General features: G+C 43.2%; 1 protein-coding gene across 2 annotated transcripts in view; it reads left to right on the forward strand.

Moving 5' to 3' along the window:
• Ae2 (anion exchange protein Ae2) overlaps positions 1-16,879 on the forward strand; it is a 48,029-nt gene that overhangs the window by 25,492 nt on the left and 5,658 nt on the right. For both annotated transcript variants that reach the window (XM_077645512.1, XM_077645513.1), the window contains exons 11-21: positions 1,165-1,291; positions 1,373-1,570; positions 2,224-2,331; positions 3,561-3,753; positions 4,259-4,459; positions 5,159-5,307; positions 7,017-7,211; positions 10,037-10,306; positions 10,388-10,477; positions 12,467-12,630; positions 15,163-15,416. In XM_077645512.1, coding sequence (XP_077501638.1) covers positions 1,165-1,291; positions 1,373-1,570; positions 2,224-2,331; positions 3,561-3,753; positions 4,259-4,459; positions 5,159-5,307; positions 7,017-7,211; positions 10,037-10,306; positions 10,388-10,477; positions 12,467-12,630; positions 15,163-15,416 — 1,949 coding nt within the window. The remainder of the gene's footprint in view (positions 1-1,164; positions 1,292-1,372; positions 1,571-2,223; positions 2,332-3,560; positions 3,754-4,258; positions 4,460-5,158; positions 5,308-7,016; positions 7,212-10,036; positions 10,307-10,387; positions 10,478-12,466; positions 12,631-15,162; positions 15,417-16,879) is intronic.

Consider the following 16,879-nt stretch of genomic DNA (forward strand, 5'->3'; position numbering starts at 1 on the left):
GCTGCAGTCAAAGCTTGAAGCGTTCTTTTCTCAATTTTAGAGTGCAGCTGTTAGGTGCCCATTCCTGCATTGAGCGTCCCCATTGGCCTCGCTGTAACTGAGCGAACAAGCATATCGGAGGATGAAAGAGAGTGAACACAGAGCACAGTGGAGGATTAAAAACGGTGATAGCGAAGAGAGTACGAGGAGAAAAGTGGTAGTGTGAAGGCAGGTCAAGCGGTGGTGCGGCAACCTGCAGCGAAAAAGAAAGTAAAGATTATGAAGCTCACTAGAAGGCATGGGCTTCCCTAGCACGTTTCAGCTCATGGCCCAGGTCCTCCTCTCCTCGCTACCTTGGCGAAGTGGCACCCGCAGACTTACTGTTTGAGATGGTTTGAGCCCTCTCAAGAAATCGGGAGGAGAGAGATGCAGATTGACTCAAGCTGCGGAGCCTACTTCCTTTCTTGACACCACCGCTGAATTTCATGCTTTGTTGTTTAAGAGCATGTTGTGTGATGTGTTATGCACTTCTTGGTCGTGCTTCGTTAAAGGAAGTTGGCAGGCCCTGGCTTTTGGGAGACATGAAGAGCAAGCATTGAGCTCGAATGTTACAGCATCAGATTTATAGTAGCCGAGTGAAGGTTCTCCTTCTTCTGTGTGTGAATAGTATCTAGGTGGTTCTTTCTGAACAATGAGCGATGGAACCGACGGAAGTGCTTCGTCTGCTGCTGCTGCTGCTGCTAAGGAGCAGAGGCTCAGCGCCGACGACGCCAGAATTCAGGGGTGTGCGCTGTCGCTGGTGACGGGAGCCTCGACGGGAGGGTGAAAGAGCATTTGTTCTGTGGCTGCTATACGTGTGTGTGCGCGCGCCTGCTTCGGCACGAAGTGATGAATAGACACTGCACGCCCTTTATGTGAAAGGCATTTAGCGCCTCCGGTCAGCCCGTGCCTTAGTTATAGCTTCAAAGAAGCGCACGCAGAATCAAAACACCTAACGAGCTGCAATCAAATTCCACATTAAGTATCGTAATGAGTGGTGAATTTCTTTCACAAGTTTGACTTGCAGTAGGTATTACTAGTGTACCTTAGCTACTTGTGGTGGTGTACACTGGGTGTGCACAGAAGAAAAAAGCTTGCTAAAAGTGGACTTTCAAAGAATGGATTTCACTGATTATCCTCTTACAGGTCATTGCGGTCGGCTTCATTGGTTAGCAACTTCACATCTTCATCGCAAGACCACGTAAATGGAAATGCTGGAAACCGAAGCATGCCCCTGCTTACTGCAGACACGCGCATCTCCATTGACAAAGGGGTAACGGTTTCACTAAAAGCTAAATTCTAAAATGTGTAGCATTTGGAGTGCAATTGGTGGCTGACATTGACTGCATTGCAGACACGCGACGAGACTGAGCCGTTTCTTCCTGGGTGTTCCACGGATGATTTGCGCAAGCCTGATGCCAATATCCTCCGAAGAATACCCGAAGATGCGGAAGCGACCGCCGTGCTGGTGGGAGGCTTGGATTTTTTGGAGCAACCCACCATTGCCTTTGTCAGGCTGGCACAGGGGCAGGTGATGCCCAATCTGATGGAGGTGAGCAACTGCTCTGTTGTCCGTCGTCACACTGCTGCTTAGCAACCATGCTTTGCTGCGCTGTGTCTTTGGTCCAAAACAGAGGTCTTAGTTTGAGTAGCTGTGCTGTCATTTATTGCATGTCTTTATTTTTTTCGGTTTTCTTCAGTCGGTTCAGTTGTCTCTTGTCAGCCTTTTTAATTCCAATTACTAATGACGAATACCATATAATCTCAGGTAAGGGCCACACCTGTGTATGGGCCGCACTCGCTGTTTTGGACTAGATAGCTGAGAAAAGTTTTTTTTTTTATTCATGTATGGGCCATGCCTTTAAAATTCACACCCAAATTTTTTAAAGTGTGGCCCTTACATGAGTTTGTAAGGTATGTCATAGCATCTGGAAGTATGGTCATAAATTTTCAAAAATTTTCGCACAAGTGAGATCAGAAAGAGAGGGGATATTTGCATCATAAATATGTAATCAGCAATTAATGTCTTAACTACAGCTCTTTGTTAGTCTAATTTGCCTTTACTGAGGCCACAGTCTTGGAGATGTGTCCAAGATTACGCCACACCATGGCATCACCGCAGCCATCCCACTGTCTAGGAAATGTTTTTTGGCGTCAAGAAAACTTTGGCTGTTTGGGCCAATCTTGGGCCAATGCCTCTTGCAGGTGCCCATTCCTGTACGATTCTTCTTCATTCTGTTGGGTCCAACGAATGTTGATGATCTGGACTATCATGAGGTTGGTCGTTCAATCTCGACCTTGATGTCAAACAGGGTAAGTTTCCTCATGCATATTTATGTCGGTGTAAATGAATATTTACACATCACATTATGTTCATTTTGGATACTTCCTGTGAAATTAGTCTCTGTCAGTCAATTTAGAAGTGACAGAGACATATAGAATAGCCTCTATAGTATCTTTAGTTTCCTTTTCAAATGCTAGCCTTTGTATGTTAAATCTATCATTAAATATATCACTAATTTATTTGACACTGATTGTGTACTGAACAGGAGAGCAGTTTCAAAAGAACCTAATGGGTGCCTACTGCTATTGGATTCAAACGTCCTAGCCAGGGTTCTCAAACTGGGTTCTGTAAGAATCCTAGTGCTCCTTGGAGTGCTTTTTAGCTTTTCCAGGCACCTAAACTCATGCAAGCTTCAACCGCCATGTTTCCTTTACCCTTATTAAGTTGGGACTAATCATACTGTAATCCTTTTTAGCATACTATTCACTGTAGAGCCAGTTATTATTAATTGAATTTTGAGCATTTTTTGAAGGGTTGTGTGTCTGCATGCTCTTTTTTGCATACATGTCGGGCAGGAAGGAGCAAACCAAGTCACTGAGGCTCCATGGCGCCAGAAAGACGATGAGGTTTCCCGATACTAAAAAGATTGAAAACAAGTCTGTTAGCCTTGTCACTTAGTTTCATTATGTCATGGCAAATGGCAGGGAAAGGGGGTACAGTCTTTAGCATTGAAACTTATTATGCATTTGTGTGCATCACTAACTCTTTTTTTTTTTTTGTAGCTCTGCACAGTTATTGTTTTTCCGTCTACAAAATTGATTATAGCAAGTAGAGGGCTTAGAAATGCACATATCTCTGTATATTTGGAAGCACAGGATGATACATTTAATCATGCCCCGCGCACTGGATTTGCTGCTGGGCCATGTAGTAAGAATGTTGCAGCACACTTGGTATTGCTGAGCTGTAAGAGGTTAGGCTAGGAATTCTTATTTTCCTCTATGGGTTTGGAGTGCTGGTGATTCAGAACTGCCCACTTGGCATTGTCCAGAAATGGACCCAGTGGCATAGGAACCTTTGAGAAGGGCAGTAATTAATTTTTTCAGAAGAATTGTAGTGGCCATGTTCACACAATTTAGCGTTCAGAAGATTTTATGTCCGTAAGTCATGAATGTAGCTGCAAAGTGTGATATTTTGTGTGAAGTCCTTGTGATTGCTTTTATCACTGTGTTATATTTCCATTTATTGCCGTGCTTTACAGACCTTTCACACAGCGGCATACAAGGCGGAAGATCGGCGTGACCTTTTGAGAGCCATCAACGAGTTCTTGGATGACAGCATTGTTCTGCCACCCGGTGACTGGGACAGGAAGTCTCTGCTGCCGGTTGATGACCTCAAGAAGAAGTACGAGGACATCCGCAAGCGCAAGATGCAAGCAAAGAAGCCGGCTCCCCGTTAGTCTGTTTTGGAATTGGTTCAAGGCTGCAAGCCCCTGTGCGAGTGTGCCTGCGCGCTAATGCTGTGGGGGATGTGCATTTGCCTGCTCCTGCTGACCTCGTCCTGCAGAAGCAGAAAAAGTATCGGCGTTCTAAGGAGCGCGTCGGAACTAAATGTGCCAACCCCTATTGTGTGACACAGCATTTTGCTGTCTTCTGGAGCTCACTAAGGCGCAAGTCTACTGCAGTCTGTGAGCTTCGTACACGTCAGATGCAAGCAGTGAGCAAGACTATCTACTCATATGAACTTTGACCAGTGTTTTTTTTTTAATTTTATTAGTTATTTTTCCTTGTTGAGGATAAGTATGGCTCCTGGCTTATTGTTTTGGAGCAGAGCAGATCGGTCTTTTAACCGTTACTGGATTTAGTTTGAAAGATTTCAGCAGTGGCAAATAGGAAATGGACATTACAGGAACCGGCTGAACCATGTTTTGTTTGCTCTCTTCCTCTCTCTCGCTTTCAGCTGCAGAAGACAAACTTCCACAGTACGAACCACTAAAACGCAGTGGAAGATTGTTTGGTGGTCTGTGCAGTGACATCAAGAATCGGTACCCTTGGTATCTAAGCGATTTCAAGGACGCCCTGGATGGCCAATGCTTAGCTACAGCCATCTTCATTTACTTTGCTGCACTGTCGGGGGCCATCACTTTTGGCGGCTTGCTCGGTGAGAAAGCTACAGCAGAGACTGCACATGTTACATGTTCATTTCCATACACATGGACTCAATCCCAAGGAGGACTGCAGTGTCTTTCTTGCAGTTCTAAGTACTGCAACTCAGGTTGGAGTAATTATAAAGTGAGCTTTTGGTTCCTCTACTTAGCTATACGAAGCTAGGCTGTATGGATGATTGGCGAGCTTTATCGTGAGCACTAAGCATGCAGTGGAACATTTTAAAAAGGTTTCTGCAAGACTCTGCGCAAGTTGGTGTGCTCGACCACTCCCCACTTGTGTTTTGGCAGTGTTGAAGCAGTCAGCAAGTTTTGATACTCCACAGTATTTCTTGCAAAATCAATGCATGCAAATGTGTCGCAGCTTTTGGTATACCAGTTCCAAATGTGACCGCCGCTGTGGAAAATGGTTTTCACAAATAACTGAGCCTATGCACTGGTATCTAAAAGAACTTAAGATCCACTTGCCTATTTACAATGACCTGTGGATATTGAAGCATGGTGTTATTTGTCTGGTTGTCACCAATAGTAATTGAGAAAAGTGGCTTCTCTTCTTTTTATCACGTAGCTTAATTATTTACTTCAGCTACTGATGTGGCTTCCTATTCATTGGTGTACTCAAATGGCTTGAGCACATTTTCGTGTTTTTTGTTTGTGTTTCTGTCTGAAACCTATGCTTGTTTTCTTTCTGCTAGGGGATAAAACAAACAACCTCATTGGAGTGTCTGAGACACTTGTCGCCACCTGTGCCACGGGCATTATATTTGCCTTGTTTTCTGGCCAGCCTTTGGTTATAATAGGCGTTACAGGACCGGTACTGCTGTTTGACGAGTTGTTATATGCGGTGAGTTTGTTGTTTCACACTTTCTGTATGTAATGCAAACTCTAAGTGAGGCGGAAATTTGTGCGAAAAAGAGGTTTGAATAAACAATAGTCCACTGTATAACGGCTGTGAGCCGTTTTGCAAAAAAAAAAAAAAAAAACTTTCTACTTGGTAGTTTGCTTGTGTTTATTGTGAAGTACCATATTTTTATAATATAATGTGTTTGTGCTGCGTTTGTGTAATTACTAACTACCACGTTGCTCAGCACTTGAAACGGTGCTTCAGGTGTAATGCATTATTTTATTATTATTATTCTATCAGCTCAACTTCTAGACTGATAAGTTGTGCAGAAAAGACAACTTCTCAATATCTTGGAGACAGTACAGATGCACATGATTAACAGGCAAAATCATTGCTGAGGTTTTTATCCTGCGGAGCATGGCATGATTGCAGATTTCCATTGTTGGAGTCGGAGCCACAGAGTCATGCTTACATTTAACTAATACCTTGGTTCTCCTGAGGGAGCAGTAGAGGTGTCAGAAATTTTATGTCAGTTGATGGCACCTGCTGGCACCTCTCTAGGGCTTTCCTGGCGTGGTTGTGTGCGGGTCTTTGAGAAGGGCGTCACGCCAGAATGACCAAAGAGAGTGGCCCATGGTGCTTGGGGCACGTGCTAAGTCGCTTTTTTTTTGTGTGTTCAGGGAAAACAGTGACAGTGGCTCTGTGATTAGCACTTGGCACCTCTTATCACAGTCACATTCTTCGTCAAAGCAGCTACTGAGTGTGGCAGCAAGTTAGGACATGCATGCCCATTGCATGGGTCGCGGTGCTGTGTTTCAAGAGAGTGCTAACATTTCGGCCACCACTCTCTCCTTCACCACACATCTGTTTGTGGCAGACTGACAGTACTTCTCGTTTATTGATATTTATTTTTTTTATTAAAACTCTCTGCATTGCACATCACTGTTACTCACTCAGGTACCTGAATTGTCCAGTCGGGCATTATTTGAAGGGTGTTACAACAAGACATGGTTTATGCAAAATGTGTACAGGCACTAAAAGACGGAGACAACACACACACACACACACACACACAAGACAGGACTGTGTGTTGTCTCCTTCTTTTTGTGCCTGTACGCTTTTTGCATAAACCATGTCATGCTACAACCAACTAGCTCAAATTCAAGTCTTGCTGCTACAACAACAATCAACCAAATGCACAAATAAAAAATTGGGTACTAAAGCAAAGGACACCTGAAGAAAACAGACAGCACTTAAGGCTGAGGAGAACACATTAGAAGGCTTACTGATGTTGTCGAACGAATCCACTCGTGAGATGTGAAGGGAGAGCATAATGTTTATCTGATAGATAAGCTCTAGAATATTATAGGAGAAATGCATATAACAACACTTCATTATGTTTACACATATTTTCAATGCATCACATTACGACACCACATAGCCTATATCATGGTGCAAAGCACCAGTGTCACTGGTACTCTAGATGCATCTATAAATAACAAGGTAGCAGCACAGAACTTGATATTGCTTTATATGCTCTCAGAACTGCTATTCACATTATAATCATAATGTTGTTTTACAGGTTGTTTTCTGACTCATTAATACACCTCCTTACATCTTATTTGTATGTACGTGCAAATATGGGAAACTTTTCTTTTAAGTTCTTTAAAATTTTTTGAAGTTGCCTCCCATTTTTGCCTGTTTTGCAGTTTTGTGAAGAGAATGACGTGGAGTTCCTTGCCATTCGGGTCTGGATAGGCATGTGGATAGCTATCCTGGCAACGTTGGTAGTAGCCTTCGAAGGAAGTGCACTGGTTCGTTTCTTCACAAGGTTCACGCAGGAGATATTTGCATCACTCATCTCACTCCTGTACATATACGAGTCATTTTATAAGTTATACTTGGTGAGTACCTCAATTATTTTGTTTCTCCATGGCTTTCTACCCATATTGTGACATATGTGAAAGATAACAAACCAAAAATAAAGCTTCTACCATCTTGTTATTTACTCTTTCCCACTCTCTGTAGTAATGGAACAACTTCAATATTTGAAGTGGTAGTATTTTACTTCTAAATTTTTGCTGACAAAATTAACTTTGGGTGCATAATCTGCATTGCGTTTCTTTGTTACCTACTGTTAAAGAAACAAATGAAAACCAGAAGCATGACGCACATGCACAGTGCATAAGTGTTGACAATCTATTGTGAAAAACAAGTACAGTTGGCAGTTTCCCATCACAGCCCTGGTGCAAATTTTAGGCCATCATAAACTGGTAACAACTGGGGTAAACCAAATATACTGTTTAAAAGATATGCATTGTCCTACTGTAGCAGGAGTGAAGTGTTGAGAATAGCGGGCTCCTGTTAGGCTGAATTTTATTATTCTATGTTCTTTGACATGTCAAACAGTGTGGCAGCATTTTTAATTTTCGACGGGCACTGTTCTCCAGCTTAACATGACGTAGATTGCGCCTTTCGCTGGACCCACATATTTGCCCCTACCATGAACGATGACCACTCTTGGCAGCCTGGATTCAGTCACAGTGCAGTTGTGATAGCAACACGTTCAGAAAACCATGGAAGGTTAACTACTAGAGCTCACTTTATGGAAGCTGATGGGATTGAAATTTTTGTGGCACCCTGCTGCTTTTGATAGTGGTGGTCATAGTGAGGGCGCATTACATGTTGCAGCTGGCCATACTGCCCAGAATGCTGCCGTGGCGGCTCCATGGTGCTCGGCTGCTCTAAAACAAACTACGCGGCCAAGCTGTTTTTTAGCCTAGCGACAGGGGCCCTCTGAACGTTGTCACGCCTGCCGTTATGCCCGCTTAATAAGAGGTATGCGGATTACAATGCACCATGCAATAGGCCAGGTTTTTACAGGGTCGCTTGCCATGTTGCAACACCTCGACTTGCCGCTTTGGGAACCTCACACGAAATTCCATAAGTAGACTTTCCCGCATATAGTAGCAGACCAAAAAAAGATGCCAGAGGTCACGCTCAGAGAGGTATGAAGGTGACAGCACGAATGCTATGGGTGTGGGCATGAAGCATGTAGTATGTATTACAGATGGGTAAAAAAAAGCGCGCTTTCGCGCTGCGATTGTTCGAAGTGGGTCGTCGGCCATCTTGTTCGCAGCGCATGTGATATGTGGGAAAGCCCACTTGCAGAATTTCGCACTAGGTCAAGCCTAGCGGCATCGAAATGCGATCGCTCCACGCGATAAACGACAAAGAAAAAAAGGAACCGAACATTTGTACTCTTTTTCCGGAACTTTAAACTCTATCGTCGTATAATTTGCTCAGATATTGTGGCTTTGCCACGGTCGAATTTATGAACGTCGGCACGGTATACGATCGCTGGTGAGTATTTGGGAATTTTCGAATATTCGGAAATGCTCGGTTATCAATTTCTCGAATACGAATCGAATATCAAACATATTCAATTTGTATTCGAAACTTCGAATAATTGCACACCCCTAATTTCCGCCTATATGTCAACCCACCCCCAACTCGCACCCCTCGCTGGAAAAAAAAAAATTGACTGAATATAGAACGCATACCCCCTCCTGCCCCGCCCTACTTTATGTTCCTCACGAAATGGCATGACGGCGCGTGCGCAGCTCAAGCGATAAACGCGCAGCGATACGGTGAAGCCAGGATTTAGAGGCAAATGTTGATAAAAGGCAATTAAACGGCGCCCGCACATGCGGCCTGGCTGACTAGCGGAAAACCGAACCGCGAACGGTTCTGTAGTTTCGGATTTCAGCGCGTGCTGGAGGTTACCGGAAGCTGTTCGTACGCGTCTGGCGGTTAACAAAATTTCCAAATGCATCAGTTTTTGTGGCCCTTGTTTTTATTTCCCAAGGGGTTGTTTGCTTTTTTAACCAGTTTGCAATTTTTAATAAACTGATCTATTAAATATACTAGAGCCACTAGTGAAGATTATTAATACCTGTAAGCGTTACTATGAACCTCCTTTTCAGAAATTTCTGCAAAGAATTTGATAGCATGTTGCAGAAATGCATTGCCCTGACGTCATACTGTCTTTGCAGACAGTAGGCAGTTTTAGTTTCACGTATGTGCAGAGTTCACGTATGTAAATGTGAGAAGTCTACATAGCCTGCATGCATGTCGTTTGAAACCGTTATAGTTGCACGTAAGTGACACACGCCGCGCAATCCTGGCACCATTTACTAACAGATACAGACACTGCTGTAGCCACTCTAATACAAGACGAGTCAAAATCAAGCCAGTCTAACTGCATCGTGGCATTGCTATGACGACAAACTCTACTTCGTCAGGCTTAAGAGCTAAAATATTGCCCCTCTGTCTGTAAAACAAAACCTATTTGTCACTTGAAACTTTATGCGAGGGTAAGAATGGGCAAATGGAGGCGAATACAACAGTTTAGAACACGATATCGCGTCGAGGGATTAGCGATGAAGCTGTTATCGCTGTGAAGCGGGTGGTAGGGCACTGCCTTGTTGTCAACGCTGTGTACGCAAGCAACAAAAAGACCGTGACATAATAATCTGAATCTCGCGTACGTCTGTGAGACTCGCACAGACCCTCTGTTCTGGGCATGCGCACTGGTCACCCATAAGAGCTCTATGTACGTGAAGCCAAAACTGACTAATGAACAAACAAGCCTTTTGCCGAGCAACATTGTGACCAGAGTTGTTTTGATTGTCATTTGTGAAGACAGCATATTAATATTTCTTTTCAGATATTTGTTACTCACCCACTGCTTAGAGCAAATGACTACTGTGATAATGATAATGCCACGGAGGCCTACCTTCCAAGCAACATTTCAGCTACAAACTGGACTAACGCTTCTACTGCAAACTGGAGTGGAGAGCTGAATCCAGTATTTGAAATCATAGAACGAACGCGTCAACCGAACACTGCACTGCTGTCAATGATCTTGATGTTCTCAACATTCTTCTTGGCGGATTTCCTAAGAAAGTTTCGGAACAGCAGCTTTCTTGGGAGAAATGTAGGTACTTTCACTAATTTTAGAAAATAAGTTGTGTTTGCAAGCTCAGGTTTTCAATTTCCTTCCTTTCCTTTTTTTTAGGCAAGGAGAGCTCTCGGAGACTTTGGTATTCCGATTGCAATTATTGCCATTGTTACTTTGGACTTCTTTGTTCCAAACACTTATTCTCAGGTAAGAGTACTGCATGAAAGTTGAGCTATAGTTGTTGGTTGCTACTGTGTTCAGACCGATGCCAGGAAGATAAAGCAAAATCCTCCCATAAATTTTCCTCTTGTTCTCAGTGGTCAGTTTAGACACTGCCATATATAAGGGGTAAATGGCTCTAGTTTGTTTTAGCATGGTAGTAGGGGCCAGTGCTGTCTTGCTCCAGATTTTTTTTCTGGGGTCGCAGCATCCCATTTCTGCTGCACTATAACAAAGCTAGAGTAAGACTGCACAAGAGGCAAACCCTACAGGACATGATATTCTGAAAGTGTTTTTTGCACTAAATGAAAAATGAGAATTGCAGTTTTTTATGCAGATGGTTCTAAAACAGCACTTTACATTGGCAGTGTGGTAATACAAGGAAAATGGAAAAAAAAAAAAAGGCTGCCTCAATGTGTCAGTTTTTACTACAGATTTTTATGCCATTGCTGTAGCTGTAGAAAAAACGATGAAAACATCGAACACAACAATCTACATTGACTCCCGAGTGTAATTATAGCACTTCTCCAGAAATGCAGTGTAATCCTTAATAGGATACATTTACATATTGTAATAATAGTTGAAACACAAGGGCAGATACAGATAATTAAGTCCTGCTTGGAGAACTTGCAGAGCGCCAAGACACCGTGTGGTGTAAGCTAACGCTTAAACATTCGCATTGCACACTCATCACCATCCTGTGTGTGTGTGTTTTTTTTTAAGCTCTTTTAAAAAACGTGCCTTACCTTCAGGGCCGGTGTTCAGCATGTTCGCGTTATCTCGCCGCGATTGGCCAGCGCCGCCGGCTACCACAAAATTGCCGGATTGCCTCAAAGTGAACGATGCTAAACACCAGTGGCACAAACGCACCTGACTGCGTGCATTTGTTGATGACGGAAGGATGATATGAAACCTGGACCCTTCCAAAAAAATCTGTTTAAACTTTTTTCCCCGCGTAATGAACCCTCCCCCCAAACTGATGTCAGCTTTTCTGGAAAAGTGGGTTCATTACGGGAGTATGGTATACCGCATAAACATTGTGTGAAGTTTATACAGAGTTAACCTGAGAGCAGAATGGCAGGCTTCATGGGACAACAAATTGAACAACAGATTGCACCTGGTTAAACCGATCATCACAGAGCGGAAGATATGTAGTCATCAAAAACGCTTCATTGCAGTAATTCTATGTCTTGTTCGTATCGGACATGCACACCTGATGCACAACTTCATTCTTATGAAGCAAGATAAGCCGAAGTATGAAAGATGTGGCGATGAGCTCACAATAAACCACATCTTTGGTTACAGGCGTGAAAAACAGACACAACACAAGGCAGAAAGACGGGACAGAGCGCCGTCCCGGCTTTCTGCCTTGTGTTGTCTGTTTTTCGTGCCTGTAGCCAAAGATGTACAGTTGCCAACTTGTCCAGCAAGACGTTCTTTTAAGATAAATAAACCACATCTTGCTTTCATGTACAAAACTCGAGAAGGGAAGGAAAAAATATTTTTCAGCTTTACAGCAAATAGATCTCATTCCACCTCAACTTAGTTAGGACAAAGTTCACTTTTTGAAATTTTCTGAGTCATTTGGTTCTGAAAGAAGCAAAACTCCTGAGCCAGTTATAGTGTTTAAAAAATCTTTTTAACTCCCTTCCACTGGGCAGTCATATTCAACCTTGCGTTTGACACATGATGGCCTTAGTTGCCTATGTGCCATAAAACCAAACACAATACAGCGCATCCTATTGCCTTCACTCAGTTTCCCACTATTATTTGACTGTTTTAAGAACTGCTTTTTGCCAAGCTTTGTTGAAATGCTTTATATTTTAAGTCTTCAATACTATATTAAGTTGCTGTATAAAGAGCAGCTGACGAATCTCCTCGAGTGACAGCAAAAGTATGCTTTTTAGAGTAGCTTTGTGCACTGCGCTGCTTTGAGGGATTTAAAATTTACTGCCTTTTTCCTTTTCAATTTTGCAGAAGCTGAAGGTTCCCAATGGTTTAAGCACCAGCATCGAAGGTCGCGGTTGGTTAATTGCCCCCATCAGCTCAACACGGCCATTCATTTGGTGGCATATTTTTGTGGCTGCACTTGGCGCTCTGCTGGTCTTCATACTCCTGTTCCTCGAAATTGAAATCTGCGAGTGAGTCATCTACCATTTGCTCTGAATGTGCCTTTCCTTTTAGCTTTTTTTTGACCGGTGCCAATAGTAAATAACTAGAATTTGTACCTGAAAAGAGAAAAGGAGGGCTTATGCATCGTCAACTGCTGTGGCAAAGCCTTTGCTTCACCGGAATATTTTAAAAACACCAAAGGGCTACGTTTCACCTTTTCATAGCTGAGCAGTTACCTTGAGGCCCATCTACACAAGTCCAGTTTCTTGGGAAGGGCTTAAGGTAAGGAGGGTTTGGGCCCTTGTCAACATTGGGTATGGTGACCTTGCAGTAAGTTAGAATGATAGTAGTTTCAAAGAGAGGTTGTCTGCATTTGAATTTAGTTCAGATTGCCTTCATTTCTTGCAGCATTGTGCTGATACCTTTAGTTGCTTTTAGTTATAAAGCTAACAGGTTTTGTAGCTTTGTTGTATCACAAGAGCAAAGAAATTGCTGAATAACAGCTGGAAACTTGTTACAGCGATTTAATTGCTACTCTCTTGAACAAAGATTTGCCCATTTGAATGGCATGCTCTTCATAATGTATCTCCGCAGTGACCTAACTGAACATTGTTGTTAGACTTGCCAAATGCTAAGAGATTTTAAGATGCAATCTGTGTCACATTTAATGGCTCCAGCTTTTCAGCACAGATGAGGCAAAACAAAATTCCCCAGCACCATTCATTTCCTACAATCGGGTCAGTCACCAAAGCATTTCGGTTCTGTATTCTAAAACTGTGGTGATGTTTACATGGCTACACTGAAAAAATGTTCTTAGAAAATGTAACAGATGTAGCTAAAAGTCTTAAATCATTGTTTAAGTTATCATATCAGTTTAATTGTCATTTTCAGATCACACGGCTTGAAGTAGTCCGGCTGCTGTCTTTCATGTCCTGTAGCAAATGGCTCAGGCGTGAAATATGGCAGGAAGGTAGGAGTGCACAGAAACAGTAAGAAAGAACGTGAAATAAATGTTTGCAGGATGTCATATACATGGCTACATGAGCTTCACATCGTCTTCATCATGCAAATTTTTGCCCCATTGGCATCGGCATCTAGATTTGCATACTGGGCAAAGTTAACACTTGGCAGGAAATTGTCCATGCGGTAAAACAGTTTCCAAAAACAGGAAGCATACCCTTTTTACTGCTGGTGATACCTCGCTTAACATTTGCTGAAATTCAACTGAGTCCATTGAGAAAATTAACTTGGTCAAGTTGCTAGTTCTTATCATTTCTGCACTGGCATGCATACACTTTGCTCTTTACGTGTTGAAGACTATGTAAACACATTTCAATAACAGTCCATTATAGATTGGTTCATCAAAGAACGAAACCAAACCAAAACAGAGCCTTGCTTACAGCTTGGAACGTGCATTTATTGGGAGCTACGTGGCACTCAAGCAATTTCATTGCATGCTTTTAAATGCACATTGCTTTTTTTGGCTAATAGCGATGAGGGTTTGACATTTTTCTGTGTGGTTAGCAATTTATTAATTTTTTGCACAAATGCACTGTCATCCTTTCAAGTTGAAATAATGTAATTTCAGCTCGAAAAAAGACTGACACCTGTTACAATATTTAAGATAGCAGTCAATACCAAGAAAGGTTTTTTTCTTCCTGAAGCAATTGTAGACATTGTAAACTCTGCTCTTTCACTAGATCACTAGATATGAATTGTGAAGGCATTAGACAATGGAACGAACAAAAACAGTCATGTCTGGAAGGTGGAAGATTGATATACACAGTGTGCAGTTGTAGGCAATGTGTTTTACACGGACTACTTTCCCGACAATGATGGATTATCTTCAACACGAGCAATAACTCAGTGTTTTGGTTCTTTGTGTGTTCCACTGTACTTATGTATGGTTTCTTCTTCTTTTTCACTGTCCTTTTTTGGAAGTGCTTTGTTAAATTGGGCTCCGTAATCAATTTTACTCCTTCAGTGCACATCCTCAAGGGCACTAAACCCAGTGATTGTCCGAGGATCAAAATTTGTTCTTTAGATTGGGAAACTCATAGCATTCAGTTTTATAGCACATTTCATGTCAAGTGTCGATGGATGGTCTTTAAATGTTAGTGATGAACAGTGCATAGTTTCACATCGAGAACGAGGGCGAGTGATTTTCTCTCCCGCAAGCTCTTGCAGAGCTATAACCTATGACCATTCCACCACAAGGTGCAAAACATGTGCATGACAGCAAATGCACAGCTGCATCACCTGTGCTGAGAACCGTTTGTGGCTGCTACCACTCTGTGGGACAAATGCAATATGAACATAAAGAATGTCTGGTAGATTGGCAGCACTGTCCATGATGGGCGAATGGCTAGCTGTTCAAACCACATGGCTGTGAGATCAACCGCAACACAGACAGGGCAGCAGCTTTGTTGTCTTACTTCAACTCCATGGTTATGCACATGTGCAGTTCCAGTGCTGGGACCTCTAGTGACTGCCGTCCGTGGTGGTGAAGCTCCAAAGCAGCAGGGCCTTTTCAAGTCCCAAATAAATGGTTCTCCTTGCAGGCTGATCCTGAGCAAGAAGGAGCGCAAGCTGCAGAAGGGCTCTGGCTTTCACCTTGACCTGCTGCTCATTTGCTACATGGAGCTGGGCTGTGCCTTTTTGGGGGCGCCCTGGATGTGTGCAGCCACTGTGCGCTCAGTCTCTCACCTTGCCTCACTCACAGTCATGAGCCGCACCCATGCACCCGGCGAGTCGCCCCACATCATCGGTGTCAAGGAGCAGCGCGTCACCAACCTTCTTGTGGCACTACTTGTGGGTGGGTGTTCCCTCACTGCGTTTTTTTTTTCTCAGTTATTTTATTCTTGAATGTGAACCTCATTATTTATTTTGTTGGCCCTAGATGTCACATCCAGTTGTAGGTATTGTGGCAGCAGAGACAGAACCTTTACACTAATAATTCAGTAAATTTTGCTGCCATGTGACAGTAGCAACAATGCAACTATGGTCTAAAGAAGTGGTATATCTGATATTGAATGAAACAAAGGGGTGTCATTCCTACATGGAGAAAATATTACTGTCCTTAATGTTCACTAATGCTTGCAGCATATTTACGGAGATCTTATAGTGGACGCGAGTGTAGGTAAGCAGTAGGCGGTAGTTATGAGCAGCAACAGCGACATGAGTTGACATGGTCACCGAGCCACAAGTCGCCATGACAGCCATATGCAGCTGTCTCTTCGCAAAGGCAAAGCCATTCCAACTAGCTCATTTACACGAATTGGCAGATTAAACTGCAAGATCCTTTGCACAGAGGCTAGATATAGGTGCAGCATGTCTGAAGCAATGCTAGCAACATTCTGCACCAGATAGGTCCCCCAAACGCTCGCACAGGAGCAAGAAGAGCACCATGTGCGAGCTTGCCAGGACATACTGAAAAAATTTTAAGCTAAGGGTGACTGCTTCCTGGACAGCATTATCACCAGCAACGAGACACAGTCAAACCTCTATATAATAAACACGGATATTACGAATTGCTGGCTGTATCAAACTGTTCTTAATTATTCTTAAACACGTGCAATTCTTACTTTATATATCAAACGCAGTCTGCCATAAAAGATATATCAAACTGTCGAGCGCCAAGCTGTGCACATTGGAATTACAGGCAGCAGGCTTTGCCTCACTACACGAGTGACTGGTGATGATGCGGCAAATGTTTGTTTTTTGGCTCATGCTTTATCTCCCACTTGCCAACAGCACCACTCAAGACTTAGCCAGCGTGCACAGTTAGTAGGCATGCGGTCGGCACCTGGTAAAGCCTCTCGCGCCCCTCAAAAGTGCTCCGGAACCAGCAGCATGGTCGGTTGTAGCCTCCTAGTAGCCGTGCATCCTGTGCTCACATCAGCTGTCACGGATGTAGCGAAAATGGCGATAGGTTTCGTTCTGGTATCCTATTCTCACACAACACCACTGTAGCATGGGGAAGCCAGCCTAACTGGCGTTTGGCGCTCGTTTTTTTTGCGGCCTCCGCAATCTTCACGAGCGGCTTCGAAACGGCGCTGAAACTCATAAGAGGTCTCTCCCATTTGCTGTCCTTTCACAGACTAAATTTAGTATCTCCTGCTTGAGTTTCTGGTGAGACTTTATATTACGAATTTCAGCTGTATCGAGCTATTTTACGATTTTTTACCTGTTCGCTAAAATGAGGTTTAACTATTGTCTCCACAAGCCCAAGTAAAAAGGTAGGCCTGGCCAGCGGCTACCTGTGAATATGCTATCACA

This window comes from Amblyomma americanum, chromosome 1 (assembly GCF_052857255.1).
Source record: "Amblyomma americanum isolate KBUSLIRL-KWMA chromosome 1, ASM5285725v1, whole genome shotgun sequence".
NCBI lineage: Eukaryota > Metazoa > Arthropoda > Arachnida > Ixodida > Ixodidae > Amblyomma > Amblyomma americanum.